The sequence below is a fragment of the Channa argus genome, chromosome 1 (genome assembly GCF_033026475.1).
Source record: "Channa argus isolate prfri chromosome 1, Channa argus male v1.0, whole genome shotgun sequence".
Taxonomy (NCBI): domain Eukaryota; kingdom Metazoa; phylum Chordata; class Actinopteri; order Anabantiformes; family Channidae; genus Channa; species Channa argus.
The window spans coordinates 43,472,462-43,490,480 of NC_090197.1; the positions used below are offsets into that span (position 1 = coordinate 43,472,462).

Sequence of the window (18,019 nt, forward strand, 5' to 3'; positions counted from 1 at the left end):
TTGAAATTGTTTTTGTTTTTTTAAAAGGAAATTCTTACACAGCTGTTATGTTTAGAAATAAACTGCTAGAAGAACAGGGCCTTGATTTGCTGTGTAAGAATGAAAATGAAGACCCACCTTCTGGAGAAGTGGAGGAACACAACAGTCTCTGGCCATGCCATGAGGGGGCGCCCCTCCAAACCTGCACACAGGAAGAGAAAGGCAAACAACCTGGTTATTCCACTTGTATAAAGTTTTCCATTCAGTTACCCACTTAGCAGCAGCACAATACCCTAATCTATGCCATTTACTCAAACTGCGTATTTGTGAGACTAACCAAGTATTAGGTTACAAAATTGCCTACCCTGATCAAGTTTCTTAAAATATTGCACTATGCAGAGCGATACCACACCCAGGAAGTGCTGCAGCTTCCCAGTCATGGAAACATTCTAAAATGGACACACATGCACACACACACACACACACACACACACACACACACACACACACACAGTCTTCCATCACCAGCATTCAGAAACTAAAACCTCCACTTTCCCCCCCAAAAAAACAAACAAAAAAAAAAAAAAACAAAAACAAAAACATAACGGGGGAGACAGAAATAAAACCAAATATAGCCAGTAATCCAGCTTGAATAACAAGAATGCGGTTTAGTATGAATTCTCCACTTGTTTCACAGACTGGAATGGGGAAGAAAAGGACACAGAGGCAGAGCTTAGGGAAACCCTGTTTTTTTTGTTCTTTACTGTATACAGTTACCACAGCAAAGCAGTAGTGTCCATATGTGCCACACATGTTTCGAATTACTAAGTATTTTCTGGTGAGCCGGGATCAAGGCTTATAGAGCATAAGGCAGGCTGTCAGATCTCCTCACACTTAGAGAGCGAATGAGGTGAGGATGAGACATCGGAAATCAAGAGAGTGCCAGGGGGCAAAAAAGCAACTTTTCAGATTAAAGTTTTAGTTGGGTATGCGCACGCACAGAAAATATGCCTCTACTGCACCACAGGAAAGAGATCTATTTCTCTCATGCCTGACCCTAATATTTATATATAAAAGGAAATGTACATATAGTGTACATTTCCTTTAAGTACCATCCCAACTGCATCATACACGTTCTTATCAACCCATCTGTTTGCTTTCAAACAGACTTGACTGCATGGCACTTAGCATCCATCAGTTGTGTACATCTCTTGTATTATAAGATCCATGATGTGCAAATATTTTGACCCTTACTCAGCTAAATCACAACACTGGGAAGACTCAGCCCTCACAGTTTCTCTTTTATAATTCTACACTGACATTTCTGGGACATCTCAGAAGAGCGTAATAAATGTGTATATATATATATATATAGATGCATGCATTTGTGTGTAGAGTATATTCTGTCACTGCAACTAGGTGAATCTGCAGCAGTGAGGTAAAAACAATGGTTAGCACTCTACCAAAAACAGCATTTCTATGCTGGACAGACAGCAGATGATTGCCTTGAGAAAAGCAAGATCAAGGTTAGGCTGCTAGAACTGAAGCAAAGATCTGAATTCTAAGACAGAATAATGCAGCTGTTGTGGCACAGGTTTTTTGTTTTCCCATTGCCTGCCACTGCAGGGAGCAGGGGGAGTTTTACAGGTGCCTAGTGTTTCATAGGCCTTGGTTTAGATCTTCTTCTATGGACATTATGTAATATAGTTTTACAGTTTTACAATCAGTCACTATGAAAAAAAGTTGAAGAAAGATGACATTTTCAAGATATTTTTGATCATTTTCATAATCACAAACTTAATCATCACAGTCATACTCCATGCTGTTAAAACAACACTAAAATATCTTTTGTGCTAGAACAGTGCCAGCAGAAGTACTACTTGCAATCCCAGCAACAATCTGACAAACAAAGCTGCCAATCAATTGCTGTTAAATACATGTCCTGACACGGCTGTCAATCAGGGAACGGCACTTCACATCTCCACAGCTGTCTAATCCAGCTTTCAGGCAGAATGGATGTAAGTAGCGGCGATGTGGAAAGGATGTTTAGATAACCACAGTTAAGCACCATTGTCACTTGAAACCCTGAAAAAATGCTGTGAATGTTTAAGTAGCTGAAGATGACTGACATTAACTAGCAATTACGTGCTAGGACCCGTTCTGTCTACCCTTTTAATAGGATAATTGTCCCCACCATGTGCCATTTTTTTTTAAGTTTAAGTTTAAACTGTCTGAAACATTCCTAAAGTAACTGTTATAACTGCAGCATAAATGCTGGACACCTAAAGTTACCTCTACCGTAAACTGGGAACACCACAGGGAACCACAGGGGTGTGTGCATGTGTGTGTCCATGCTTCCTTACTGTAAAAATGTTGTTGTTGACACCACCAAGGCAAAGATGACTAAATGTTATTGACTAGAAATTCAGTGGTGAAGTGTGTGTGTGTGTGTGTGTGTGTGTGCGTGCGCGTTTTTCCCATGGTACCAAGAAGAGCCCCAACAGTGATTAGGCTGCTGATCAGATGACATGCTGAGAAAAGCATTTTGGCTGGTCTGGAATAACTGCACAGTCTGCAGAGAGCGGACCGGCACTGTTTTGCTCATTCATTAACTTCAGCCACTTGAAGCCAGAAGGAAAGATTTCATCGAGAAATCCACATCATCACCTGCACGGACCCATGTTCCCCAACACATGGCTCCACCACAACCATATGCAAATATGGCCCTTGTGTGTGTGTACATCCATCTGTGGAGTGACATCTACTTGTGAATGTACCTCTTCGTGTTTGGAGCTAGTGTGTGTGTGTGTGTCCACCCGTCTGTTCACCAGCCTGTTTGTCAGCGGTAGTTGCAGGGCGACTGAGCGAAGCCCCCCTCCATCTTTTCTTCCCTCGGCACACAGCCACTGAAACGCTGCCTGAAATATTTAACAGTGTAGCAGCAGTCAATATCACAGCAACCTTGGAATCAATGTCATATGGCTACGAGAGGGAGAGAAAATAAAAAAACTGGCATTGAGGATGGCTCGAAAATGCAAAGACGAGCTAAGTGAGAGGAAAAGGTATGGAGAGATGGAGGATGAGGAAAAGGACGAGGAGATGAGGAGAGCAGCAGGAGAGCAACAGAGATAAATGAAGGCTGGCGTAAAATGATACGAGTCACAAGCTTCCCGTGTTTCTAAACATGTGCTGCATATACTGTACTCTGCAGTAGACAGTCCTGCAGTGTCTGTTTGTGTAGCAGAGATGGGAGCTAGGAGAGAGAGGAGGAATGGAAGCAGAAGAAGGCAGGGACAGAGAGAGGGGCATAAAAAAAGAGAAAGCACGTGTGAGAGGGAAAGCAGAGGGAGGAGAGGGAGACTGCTGATCACTGCAGTAAAGGAATCCCTTGTCTAGAAAGGGGGGTTGCCCCTCGACTTCATCCTCCCTCCCTCCATCTCTCCCTCCCTCCCTCCCTTCTCCATCTCTGTCTTACGCAGACTGAATCCTGATTTGCCGGTTTTGATCTCAGTTCTCAACTGCAGTGCGCTTTAACTTCCGCTGCATTTCATCATACCCTGTGAGTATTTTCCTTCACTTAAAAAAAACCAAAACACTTCTTAATTTAAAATCTTGCATTTGGTGTAGTAAATGCACAGCAAGCAGGTTCCACGAGATAACATGGTATACAGTTGAGTTAAAACGTTTGTATCCCCTTACATTAACATGGCACAAAAGTACCAATATCCCTTTATCATCAGAAGAACAAAAATGAAGGTGTATAAAAAGAAGGTCATAGTAAAGTAATGAAAATTATATTAGTGCAAAGTAAGGGGATGCAATATTATATCATATCATATCATATCATTAGGGGATAAATATGATCTACGAAGACAAATTATAGTGCTACATACTGCACTTTCACAACTTGACAGAGTACAGCAGTGGTTCTCAATCCTGGTCCTCGAGGTGCTTGACTGAGGGCCTTGCCTCTGTTTGACCAGGTAATCAGCCACCTGATTCAGCCACTTAGCAGTGGGTATTGCAAAGTTAGTCGGAAAACAAGCAGAGCAGGGGTCCTTGACGACCAGGATTAAGAACCACTGGAGAACGGGATATTGATCTGGAAGAGAAATTTATCATCTTCAGACAGTTCAACTAAAACGAATTAACATAAATGTGCTGGTTTTGGGGGGGTGGGGGGGTGTGGGGTGGGCAGACACACATCCTTTGAGAGTGAAACCACTGCAACTCTGCCTGCTATTATTATCTTCCCTATGTGTAACTGTTTCCCTTTTTTTGCTGGGAAGAATTCTAGCAACATAATGACATTCTTGTTTCAGTCCAGATTATGTGCATAGAGAAATTTGCAAGATTTATTAGTCTCCTTTTCCAGCACAGTCACACAGATTCATAGGGTTTACTGCCAGCAGAACAACCTTTAATGGTGCATTAAAACTACAGACAGTATTTTTCAGCCATCCAAATAAAAATGTATGACATCTTATTATCTTATATCTTATTTGTCAGTGGTACCTCTCCACATTCCCACTTCAACATATGCATGTTGTTCTCACACACACACACCCACACACCCACACACACACACACACACACAGTTACCTTAACTGGAGTGGAAGAAATTTGATGTCAGCCAAAATATTCAACCATTTATCCCTTCCTTTTTAATCTAATTCCAAAATGTATCCTTTTCTGTGAGATGAACTTTTCAGCAATTTATCTCGTTTATTTTTTATTACCATTTTAGACAATTATTTGAACAATTTAAACAATGATAGCTAATATAAATATTCCAGCACTGAACCTGTGGTCAATATTTTCCCTCCTGGTCAACAGTGTGGGTTGGCTTCACGTCTTATGGCTCAGCCTTTCACCATGATTGTTCTGTTTGTTGGCTCATGTGACATGTTGACGTTATGACATGTGTGCAAAACCGTCATCATGCAAATAAATTGCCAGCATTGTGTGTTTTTTTTTTCCCTTGTCCTTTCGGCTTATCCCACGAGTTCAGGGTCGCCACAGCGGATCACTGTCCGCATGTTAATTTGCGTGCTACCTTGCACCTGCAGTAACTATAGATGTAACCCCCTTAGGCACATGTACCCCCTGGGTGGGGAATCACAGCAGTACATGTATGGACAGCCACTGCCTTTCTAGTAACTTTGTTGTTATGGCTGGATGTGAACACAGAGTGACACACCAGTGTAAAAATATCTCCTTACTCAGAACACAATCTTTTATCTCCAGACACATCTCACAGAAATTCTAGGTGCTGAGCATGGCATAAAGTGTGTGAGTTAAGGTGTATTACACCAATGCTAGAGAACAATGTTACTGACATCTCCAATTTCACAGTGCACTTCTGGGGGTTAAAAACCTCTGTCACTTATCTATACGATGACTGTATCCACCTACTGTATGTGGTAATGTGCTGTCTTGTGCCACAGCTAAAGAGCAGGTGCTTCTGGTATTCACAAAACATAATTCCTGAAGTCTGTCACAGATACAGAGGTTTATATACACCTCGGGCATTTCAAAAATCATAAAAAATAATTCAAGACATTACTGCATACATGCATTTAAAGAATCTTTTTATATGTTGCCTACTAGTAGAAGTCATAACATGGGCAATTTAACTACAAGAGGAGCTGGGTCCAATTTCCCAGTGGCTCAGTCATTTGATATTGGCTGGAGCCAAGGAGAAGTATAGTGCTCCATCATGCTGCTAAGACAGACAAGGCTAGGAGGGGAGTGCTTGGTCAAAGCAAGGTCAGTGGGTGGTCAATGTCTGTAGAATTACATGATTTGATGGGATTAAATGATATGAAATCAGTCTACAGTCGACACGACAGATGAGAAACCATCCAAGAGGTGTACTGAAATACCCGATGGTACCAAAAGTCTCAAAATGAGTCAAAACTTGCAGTAGCAGTGGGAGAAATGTATTTGCAGAGTTTATCATAAATCATGAACAATCACTGTGACACCTGCTGACTTTTTAACTTTAAAGACGATTTCCATGTGGATTGTTAGCATAGCAGAATGAGGTTTATGGGCTATTAAATTGAAAATACACTGTGGCTCCCATCTCATCAGCTGCTATAAAGAATGTGTGGATGATGATGCTCTCATTGAGTTTTTTTTCTATTCTTGGGTTTTTAGCTTTATTACTCTTTTATGGCACATAGTGAGACTGCTGACTGTGGTAGTTTAAAACTCTCTCATGCTCTAATTTCCCCATGATGTGCAGTATTTTTATTTTCTACTCTCAAATTATTGAGATATTAGCTGAATTGGCACCATTTGACAGATTTTTATGTTATTACTTTTAAAACCTTTTAACTAAGAAAGCAACAAAAATAAAAGTGTTCTCCTGACTTGACAATTAGGTTCAGCGGTTTTAAGATGACAAATCAGAATTTAATGCACAAAAAATAAGTTGTGCACTCTTAATTCATCACTGCCAACAAGTTAATTATATTTTAAAATTAATTAATATTATAATTACATGAACATTCCCTAGCACTGATGTAAAAGTATTTAACAGGAATAATAAGACATGAGCCAGCAAGTTTTAAGTTATACAGCTGCTGCGTAAAGGGCAAATTGTGGCTGTGCAGCAAAGCTGATGTGACCAGTTTTCTATGTCACTGCTGTGCTGCATGTCACCTCCTCTCTCTGTTCTGCTCTGGTGGTGACATCCTGTCAACTCAGTTCCTTGCAGTCCACATCTCCCTGTTGAGGGGTTAACAAGTTGAAAAGCACAGCTACACTCGTTCCAAGGCACTCACGATCCACTGCATGCATACACCTTCATTCTCCATGCCCTCAGAAGTACAGAGAAAAGCACACATACACCTAGATAAGACAGACACTCAGCAGTTGCAACATAGAAAAGGTGGATTTGAGTTCAGTGTGACAATAATCACTCATTTTTTCCCGCCTCAGCGCCAACAAGCTTATGTAGCAAAAAGAAAATGCTGCCTTTTCTCTAGGCCGTGTTCCTCGCCCGGTAAAAGCCATTAACAGATATGAAATCTGCAGTCACATTCTTGAACGCCACACTATTAAGTAATCTTCACTAACACACTGAGAGGGACAAAAAGCACAGTGCCCACAGTGAAAGCCCATGCACCAATATGATCTCTCCCCTGCAATGCAGAGTCGATATTGAAATCAACCTTCCCCTGATTAGGGTTATTTGAACATATACCTCCAAAAACCTCACAGCATTTATAGCAAAATATAAATATATCCAGCTTACACTTTCATTCCATTTCAATAAGTTGCTTCCCAGACCCTAGACATGCTTTGATAATTAATGGCAGCTCATGGTCAGTTTAATCTTTGGGATAAGATCTCCGCTGTGAAGTAATCCGTTTCCATGACACATGGGTTACTACATAAGGACCAGGTGGACCCTCATACCCACACCACCTACCACCCCTCCCTGAGACCAACAACACTGGAACCTGATGCATTATTAAACAGCAGTGCAGGCTTTCACGCCTGAACTAAGAAGACAGCCAGTGTTTGGCCATTGTGCTTTACAGCTCTAGTTTTCAGAGAATTTAATCCAGTTGAGAAACAGCATGTGTGCTTTCTAACATCTTTGAGTCACTTTTGAGATCATAGCAATGTGGGAATTAAAAATAGACTTTTGCATTCATAATTAGTACATATATGGTCAGTCTGCAGGGACAGTAAGACCCTCTTTGATTGCTCATACACATTAATTTTTAAGTGCCATATAGGGGCCTCGTGTTATACAGTATACGCCCAACATTCATTTACAATTCTTTTGTTTAGCAAGTTATACTCTTTACCAGTCGCGCCTTGTTTGACACTCGTCTTTGTGCAAAAACTTTAATCACTGAATATGATTTATGAATTGTTCCTTAAAGGTCCTTAAACGTAAGCGATTTGTCTTAACCTCTCAAACCTCATAGACCCTGTACCAGGCCCAGCAGTACAGCACTATAAATAACAGCCTGTGAAAAGTTCATAAGATGCTTTGCATGTCATTTTTGTCTAATATTTATAAAAGATGAGGCCTTAATTCTATCAAAACACACCCCAAGTGTATTTTGTTCAAACAATGTTTGTTTGGAGATAACTTCAGCCTGTTTAGGCGAGCCACACCCTTACACCACCCTAGGGCTCGACATGTTTAAGTTTGGATTACAATATTACTGAACTGAAGCGAACTCCATTAATGATGAACCCATTACTCATCTAAACTTAAAATAATTCTCTGGTTTCAATGACTGATGCTAATATGTGACAGACAGCTAGTGAGAGGACAGGGGCTCTTCAGCAGCTAATCAGAATTCAGCAGGGACAATTTCATTGCAGGTCACAAACATATTTCTTACTTTTTTACTTCCCCACTGCTTTATCAATTTATACTTCTCATGTCATCGTAGCCTGCTGACATTCACAAACATACATCTGAGGAATGCATGCAAATCTATTCTTGTACAAGCTGATCTTAGTGGTGATCATAGCAGCCCTGTTTAAACTTCAAAAGTGTTAAAAGGTAGAAACCTGCAGCGCCTTCAGATCACATGTATCCTACACTGATCAATGCTGCTGAATAAGCATTGTTCAATTCGTATTATCCTCTCTTTTCCTTCCCCCCAGCACCAGCACATTATTAAGAAACTTGCTGTCCTACATCTACAATTCCCACTATTATATAGTTATCTTCCTTCAGGGCTCCTCGACATTTTTTCTGGGAAGTTTCAGAATATTTTAGCAGCACAAGGTTAGTATCTCCAATGGGGATTGTGCCCTTTTCATACTTTTACTATGCTCTCAGCAAGGTAAATAATAACTTCAAACTTCAACTATTTCAAGACAACACAAAGTTTACTAGGACATGTAACTATTTCTCTCACTTTTCATGATTTGACATGACATGTCTTTCCCTGCCTTTCTGAGCACACCTCTGAGAGCTACATTTTGCACCAGCCAAGGTCTGAATTGAGAAATGTCTGCCTATCATTCGCTTTCTCCAACACAGCACAGTGGTCCTCTGTGTCCACTACAATGCTTGTTTCTGCTGAAACTGCTTTGGGCAATAGAGAAGCAGCAATATTCTAAGGTCTATATAAACGTTTTGCCAAAGGATAGTCGGTCAAATCACAGTGATTTCTCAGTATGAGAACTGGTGAATTAAAAAGATACAGGACACCTTGAGAAGGATCCTTCTAGCAAAAAACAGTCCCTCTAGGATTTATGGTCACTTTTATCAAAACCCATAATGAATTAAATATCATGTTCAGAGCACACACACACACACACACGGACACACACAATTTATCTCTCATCTGCGATGCTGAAGGGTGCAAGATGTTCCACTTTGCCCCTCTGTTGCTTCATTCCTTGCTTTCATAATCTGACCCCCAAGTTATGCTATGGCAAAGAGCCAAAAATACACCCTGTACTTTGTAGCTCCTCCGAACATGGTAAATTAATATATTTATTCAAACACATTTCTGTTGGGGTCACAGATCACATGCAAAAATGAGACTGGAAATGTCCTGGAAAAATGAAACTGTCATGCTGAATCTAAAATGTTTTAAGTTCATACGGTTCTGTAGAATTGAGTGATATATAACTCAATTCTAACTAGCAGTAAGATTATTGACACACAAGCACCTGTAGAGCGTGCTTCTGAGTATTTAAACTTCTGTTACAGACAATAATAAAACAGATAATTCCACAATAAAAATGATTGCTGGTCATTTACCCTCAAATTAGGCTTGCTGTAGTACATCCTTTCCATACTTCTTAATATAGGTTTTAAAGAGTTAATTGATTGGCAATTAAGAGTGTTCACCTTCCAGGTAATCTAAAATCTTGAGTATTTGAAAAGGTATGAAAGGAACAAAGCTTTTTACTGGGCTTGTTCATCTGAGGGACGGGCTAATTAAATGTCAGCCGAGACAAAACATGCACTAAAACTCAACAGGGAAAATGTCAAATTTGAATTTCAAGGCAGCCAGGTGGCTATTAATCTTTACTGGGAATGTTGGGGGGGTGGGCATTCTTCTAAGGTTTTTGGTGAACAATGAGGTGAACTTGTAATTTTAAGCACTGTGACTAATAGTGGTGATGTACACAGTAAAGTGATTGGGATCATCATGGGTCTGTGGTACTTCTTTGTTATAATGCCATGCTTTTACTCACAAATTAGAAATATTAAAGTTTTCTCCCTGCATGCTGAGAACCAAATAAGGATTAGAGGTAGTAGTAATAACACATTGTTAGTCAATATGAGAACTGCTTCCATAAATGGTCATAGAAGCAGCTGGTAGAGATCATGTTTTATCTATGTTCCCTTGATATGGAGCTGACATGGAATGTTTGTGTCTCTGCTCTCACAGAGCATGTGAGGTGACATTTAGGTCAGCATATAGTATCTCACAGTCTGCTATGAATCCCTCCTGAAGCAGCAACTGCTATTTATGGCGCAGAGCTTGGGAATGCTCCTTTTGAGGAACCTGACAGTGCTCCCTCTCATCGGGGTGCCTTTCCTCTGGCCGTCTATGCTTTGACTACGTCTTCTGCAAATAAAAAGGTCCATGAAAGCAGCTTGCTCAGGATATCAATGCTTATTCCAAGTGAACTCAGTGGTCAGCTATCAATCTGCAGAATTAGCCGTCTGGCCTCATTGGTGAATAGAAAACTGAATCCCTTGAATTGTAACCCTCTGCCCTCTTGGTTGTGTCAGCAAGTCTGCATTTTGGTCCACATGGACATATGACAAGCACAGATACCAGAGTTAGAATTGAGCTAATGAGTGCCACTCAGATGCTCCCAGACTAAACCAGACACTGCTGAACGCGCTGAGTAGAGGCTGCAGCACAGCAACTGACTCACTGACAGCATAGTATCACTCAGCTTCACTAATGTGGACATATGCACATTCATTATATTTATAAATGTAAGAGGGGCTTTCTACTGTAGAGCTACATTTTGTTTAGAATGATTTTTTCTGACCTGTATGTAACCCCAAAGTAGCTGTTCACAATTTCCAGTAAGCACCACAGACAGTTTCATTACCCGACAGTCTGCTAGACCTAGAGAGGGTTCAGATCACCATATACCTCCTCTACACCTTCACCTGGTGCGTCTTTATCCTGACAGAAAGGAGTTTCAGTGGGAGAGCGTAACAAACATAGACTCTTACACTATCTGCCTGGCTGGCTGAGCAGGAGGCATCACTGCTCATAGTTAAATGCTGGTTTTGGAGGTGGCGTATAGTGTTTTTTCTTGTCTACCACAAGTCCTGTGCATGAAAGATAAAAGAAAAGGTTCCCCATTCAAATATAACTGAACCAATGCCCACTCCTCTGTAAAAAGCATGGAAAGTAAAGAAAATATTTCACACCTGAAGCCAAGACTGCAGCAGTATAAATATTTTTCCACAGAAACTTTCAAACAGTATTTACAGATCTGTGTCACACAGCAGTAGTAAAACGTATTTATGGTGTCTTACAGTGTCGAGTAAATTCACTTGAGACTGCAACTTCAAATACAAACAGATCTCGATACAAAACGCTACACAAAGCCTTCCATAAATAAAATATTATTTAGTTTGTAATTTCGATTTAATCCTAAAGAATACCTGCAGGATGCCTCCCTGAAGGCCTCATCACATCAGCAGAGAAATGAAATTACTCTGGTCACCACACCTTCCAAAGGTGCTAGTGTAGCTTAATAGTTATCTTGACAATCCACTTTTACTTCTGTTAGAGTAGAAATGCCCCTAAAAATTATACCTAATTTTCACACAGTTGTAAGACAGAAATCAAAAGGTTCAATTTTGTATCCTTAATAAATTGTGTTAACTCTCTGTCCCTTTAACAACCAAACACGTTTGAAAAGCTATTGTATTACTGACTGAACAACAGTCTCTCCCTGACTTGGCTAGCGTGTATGCAAACAGTTTTTCCACAGAAATTCACCTGTAGTCACACACCAGAAACACAGCTTTTGATGACATGATATCACGTTAGTCTTAAATAATTTTAAAAAATGCAGACCAATGGTAAGGATTAGCTGACACAATTATTTTAGAGAGATCCCTGGAATATTTTCGGTTGGGACCTATTTGTCAGAATGTTCATAGAAACAAAAACTTCACTTCAGGCCTTTCACAACAAGCATCAAATATTCACAGGTCCTGTGCTGTGGGGCCGTGTGGGGAGCAGTTTGCGCTCATGCAGACTTTAGAAGACTTGCAGGAAGTGGGTCAGAGTCTGTGAACCACCTATCACTCGTCCCACCTGCAGGGCTGGGGGAATGAAAATCACAGGAGTCAAATAAGCAGACAGCCAGCTTTCGTACCACAAAGGCCTGGATGTGATGTGACCAGCTCTTTTCTATAAGTTCTGGAAGTCAAAACAAACATCCTGACTCAAGAGACTGACAATACTGAACAGCTTCTTATAAAGTCAGCTGATATTTCGATGGTGGATGATGCTCGACAGATGATGACAAGTTTGTTAAAGATCGTCCCCATTCTCTCATCGTGCCGGCAGCTCTTCCACTCATTTTTGCCCTTTCATCTCCCCTAAATGCCATCATGACCTAAACTTGAGTTGAGCTAGTCAGCCTCTCTAATCCTCTGACAAAAAGCTGTCTCCATATCTCTGTGCCCTCATGCTCCCATTTACAATATCTTAATCCTCATCGTCAGTATGCTGCTCGTTGTGCTTCTCTTCCTCCTCAACTTCTTCAAGTTGCAATATGTTGGATTCCCCATCTCTCAAAGGCATCCTTCCTCACCACTCCACCCCCCACTGCTATTGTTGCTGCTTATTTTCTCCTCTACCTCGCTACAGGGTACAGTCTAACGGTTCTCAGATGCTGGGGAATGAGTTCAGACAAGGGCACCCAAGCTTTCTCCCTCGTGTTGCCTCCCTCAGTGGACTGAAGTTATTCAGGTACCTTTGAGCACAGGGTCTCCCTTTTTATTTTTACATATTAATAATGGGTAATTTTAGTTCATCTGCTTTTCTGAGAGCAGCGCCTTTTGGCACCGCCTCTGGCAAGGGGACATTACAAGGCCCTGGCTTGTTTACTCGAGTTAACCCTTAGGAGTCGACGCCTGCACCAGTGCGGGTTAGGGTTAGGATTAACCCTAACTTAACCCTAACCCTAACCCCACTAAGGGTTAACTGGACTGTAAAAACTCTGTATGTACATTTACAAAAAATGAACCCTCGACTTATAATGAGATCGTCGTAGTAATGCTGGGAAGGTGGAGCTCCCATAGTGTAAATAAATGGTAAGTGGACTGCACTTATATAGCGCTTTTCTACCTATTGGCCCTCAAAGCACTTTACACTGCTTCTTATTCACCCATTCACACTCACACCGATGGGGGAGCTGCTATGCACCTGGCCAACACTAACCAGGAGCAACTAAGTTGGGGTTTCAGTGTCTTGCTCAAGGACACTTCGACATGTGACCGGAGGAGCCGGGTATTGAACCAACAACAGTGAGATTGGTGGATAACCGCTCTACCTTCCTGCGACACAATCACCCCAGCAAAAATTAATTAATTAACCAAACATTTAAATACATTATAAAAGTTAATAACAGTTGTGCCCAAGATCGGACACTACTACTTGTTTCTACTTATATTCAGACCATGATTAAAGTCATGAGTCATTAATTCATTTGTTGTATGTCAACTTTCACAGTACAGTACTACTAAGGTCTAGGTATGGAAAAATACACTTGCTAAGCTAAGAACAAGAAGTTTAAATGTATATGATACATAAAGAATATTTTGTATCATATTAACCTTACTAAAATAACAATATAGTGAGTTAATACATAAGTTCTGTTCAAAATGTTATGGACAACATATGGTGAATTATCACTACATCTATGCTCTGGAAGATATAGTGCATGTTTAGGAATTTGGTGCACCAGCCAGACAAATCATATTTTTACAATTTCTAAGCTTTTATATTAAAACTACTAATGGGCAATAACATAAAATATGCTTTTGGTTCAATACTAAATGGGATCAGGCCAGAATCACAGATAACAATAATATCAGTCTGAAATAGAGACCTGTTTCCACACCAGAATAGCAAAGTGCTCCAAGTGCTGGGCCTTGAGTAGTTTGAGTAATTTGCACCTTCTTTACATTAGTAACGTATTTTGCATCATGAGTGTGCTTCTCTATTCTGTTTTGTTTCCTTCCTTTCCTCAAATTTCACAATAAAAATCTGTAATCAAGCAGCACAAAATCTGCTATGGATTAAAACGTTAATGTGGTGGGAATTCAGGTTACACAAGCCGTAGAGGTATTGTGAAGCCAACTTAAGTTACAGTATAAAGCAACCAAGATGATGTAGTACTTCAACAACTTCAGTAACAAGTAAGTAACAAGTTACCGTATGATCTTTTCAGAGACAAGTCATATTTCAGGTCTGATCCTGCAGTAGGTTTGCTACGCTCCAAAAACGGGGCCAGATTTACTGCATTAATAGGTGTAGAGACTGTAATCCCTGTGTGAGTTGAGAGCTGCTTCGGTATTGATCCCACTGCGCTATTATTGATAACCTACATAAAATGTTTTATTGGTGGTATTGATACTTCGGGGATAGATACGCCCACCCCCAGCTTCCACTGAATGCTACACTGGCTAAAAAGGTACCAAAACATGTGAAAAGGGGAAAATAAAATCAGTTTAATGATATGAATGATAATGATGATAACAATAATCATAATCATGATGATGATAACAAGTTTTTATCAGCATCATCATCAGTTAAGAAACTAGAGGTTTATATTTAAAGCTTTTGATAATCTTGAGCAATTGAGTGCATAAAACCTTCCCTCAGACAAACAAACCGTGATTATTTTAACAGCGCTGATACTCTATTTCATGAGATATTATATGACAAACAGTTTTGTCTGCAAGGGTGTGATTTTCTCACTATCAGCACAGAACGTAGAGGCATGCTTCCAGCATCAGGTTTTGGTTACAGCATCAGGTTGCATCCAAGATTCAACCACATGCTGGTTGTTTTACTGCAATACATGACTCAGCATGATAAAGTTTACAAACAGCTTTAGTCATCAAACTTCTGCTCATCCTTTTGCACTGATTGAAATACTGTATAGGGTCATGGGAATTCGATACTGAAAAGTAGATTATTATCCTGAAAGTATATTTCTTAACCGAATTGATTCCCCCCATTTCGTTTTGCCGATTGAGTATTGACTACCTGCTTGTTCGTTTTGACTTGCATTAAGTTTAACACAATAATGAGGAGTTCCTGAATTCAGGGGGTTGAAATCAATGAAAGCTTAAGCTATCAATAACATCAATTGGTTCAGTCAAATAGATAACCGAAGTGTTGGCAGAAAAGGTCAGTTAACACCCTGAGGGGAAACCCGCTTCCTGCCGAAAATGATTCGTAACGATTTTGTGATCAATCGCAGAACTTCAGTTTGGACAAACATGAAGATAGATTGGTTTCACTTATCAGAAACTAACTGAAAAGCCTGGGAGGAAAATTAACCATCTGATCTATTTGCAGAATATTATTTCTTGACAATGTTGGGGTGTTAAAAACAAAAAAAAAAGTCCAACTGTAGGTGTATTGAAGCCTAGCTGTGAGAGTCGTGGCATTACATTTAAAACAAACAAGCCAGTTAGTCACACATTCCTCTTCGTCCTCCATGCTGTATGTCCCAATGGCGCTGGTTTGTTTACTAGTATTTAAAAATTTGCAGGCAGTTTTTTCTCCTCACCCCGCAGACCACTGTCTAAAAATATAAAAAGGAAAAATAAATAAATAAAACACATTATAAAACCAAGCTCTCCTATTGCTACAATTTTTTTTCATGCAATAACTGGTAAAGGCAGCAACACACAGACACACCCTAAAAGATCAATAATGTAATTAGACACAGTGAACGCTATCTCAATCTGGCAGGTAGTAATTCTAAGCCGAGCAGCATCTGTCAATAGAACTTTCTCAATGCACCAACTTCACTCAATCATCACTTCACTGACATTAAACAGAATTGTTTTTCCTCATCTCAGCTGACAAATGAAACTTGAAATCTGACAACAGCGCTGATGACTCTGTGACTTGCCACTCAAAACTCAGAGTTACTGTATATCAGAATACATTTACCAATTTCTAATTACCTGCTGAGGAAATGAAACCTGGATAAGTCTGTAAATACCTTCTAGTTGTTGATAGAGAGAGTGGTACAATGCTTAATTGTTAACTATACAAACACAATTTTAACCTAGTCTTGTATAACTAATTATGTTTGGAAATACAGATGTCAGTGACTCATGGGGGTGTGTTGAGGTGTATTATGGCAGTTATAGTAGCAGCCACTTTGGTTCAAAGTCTCCTTTAGGTGCCACAGGTGTTTTCAGAATGTAGGAATAATGTTGATAATACATAGACCAACTTAATACCATAAATGAAGAGGAAGCAATGAACACATATGCACGCATGCATACCCATGCAAACTCTAAACAGTTGAAGGAAGAAGGCGTATGCTAATTCTGGGCAGTTCAAATATCATTTAAATAACACTACAAGCTGACTCACTGACTTATATTAGTAGACAGCAAGCATTGTTCAGTAACTGAGCTACCACCTATCACCACACAGTTTGTGAACAGACACTAATAAAGGAGCTGATTCTCCACTTAAACTACACCCACCTCCCACAGATCAGACAATGTGCCACAACCAAACTGACCCTACTAAGAAGAAGAAAAGGCCACATGAACGCATGAACTTTTACTGTCTTCTGAGCCATAAGAAGGAATATTACAAGAAAAGGCAGATACTTTTTCAAGAAAAGCAGAGCTCACTTTCACAAATCCTGGTGAAGAGAAATACAAGGAAAAAAGGTTCAGAGTGGCTGTACAGCGTGTGCAGACTGCAGAGCCCGTGATCTTTTTCCCTGCTCTTCTATATCTATATCCACTTGTGTCTGCACACTTTTACCCTTTTGTAAATGAACCATGCTGTTTCATTTCCTTTATTTTCAAGCCATCCACCAATGTAGTGTGCAGGATATTCTTGCATGAATTACATAAATTGAAAAAATGTCAAATGAGGGACCAACAATTTGTTTGCTCTTCATTTAGACTTCGCAATTCATGTGCAACATCTCCAAACTGCCACAGCTCCCATCTGTAGGAGCTGAGCAGCAGATGGGTCGAAAGGTCTGTGCATGAATAGTGCTGCAACGGATATGTGTGTGTGTGTGTGTGTGTGTGTGTGTGTGTGTGTGTGTGTAAGCTATGAGGCATTGTGGGAAGCTGAAGCTAAACTGATTGATGCCAAGGGACGACAGAGGGAGAAGGGAAAGGCGGGGCAGGGAGCGATCACTAGCTTGGCCAAGTAGCAGACAAGTGCCTGTACTGCAACAATGCAGGAGCAGGAAAAGAGATGTCAATGAAGAAAAAAGTTTAAAAAAAAAATGTTGACTGAAAGTGATGCAGAACACAAATGAAAATGGCACAGCACCGTGTTATGTCAGTTGTAAGAAAAACAAGTCTATGCATCCTGATGCATAGACATTGCATAGATGCATAGTCATTTTTACTAGAGCTCCTGTACAGTGTCACTGTTTTGTTGTGATTTCCCAACTGCAGTTTTGAAAGTATCACCCCTAGACTTACCCAGCAGAGACAACAAGCGTTGGCAACCAAACCCTCCATCCTAACCCTCCTGTGTATCCTACCTCTCCTGCCCTCTGAACAAACAGCTCTCCCAATGGAGGCTGCTGTATGTGGTATGAATAGGGGCACCTGGGACCATCACCTGGCTCCCTCTCAGCTGTGTTGTTTTACCCTGTTTTGAACAAGGCTTTGCCATGGCAACATACTAATGATTTTATTTCCCAGCAGAATAAGAAATGTATACGTTTCCTATGTTCTCATTCACCAACTTTTCAAGTGGCCTGCTGCAGTAAAATGTAAACAGTCTAAGGAAATCCTTTGCTTATTTTTCACTGTAGAACCACC

At 40.3% G+C, this 18,019-nt stretch overlaps 1 protein-coding gene across 2 annotated transcripts in view; it reads right to left on the reverse strand.

Annotated features, from left to right (window-relative positions):
* The window catches only part of mcu (mitochondrial calcium uniporter), a 52,391-nt gene that overhangs the window by 9,364 nt on the left and 25,008 nt on the right, over nt 1-18,019 (reverse strand). For both annotated transcript variants that reach the window (XM_067524379.1, XM_067524371.1), the window contains exon 3: nt 118-181. In XM_067524379.1, coding sequence (XP_067380480.1) covers nt 118-181 — 64 coding nt within the window. The remainder of the gene's footprint in view (nt 1-117; nt 182-18,019) is intronic.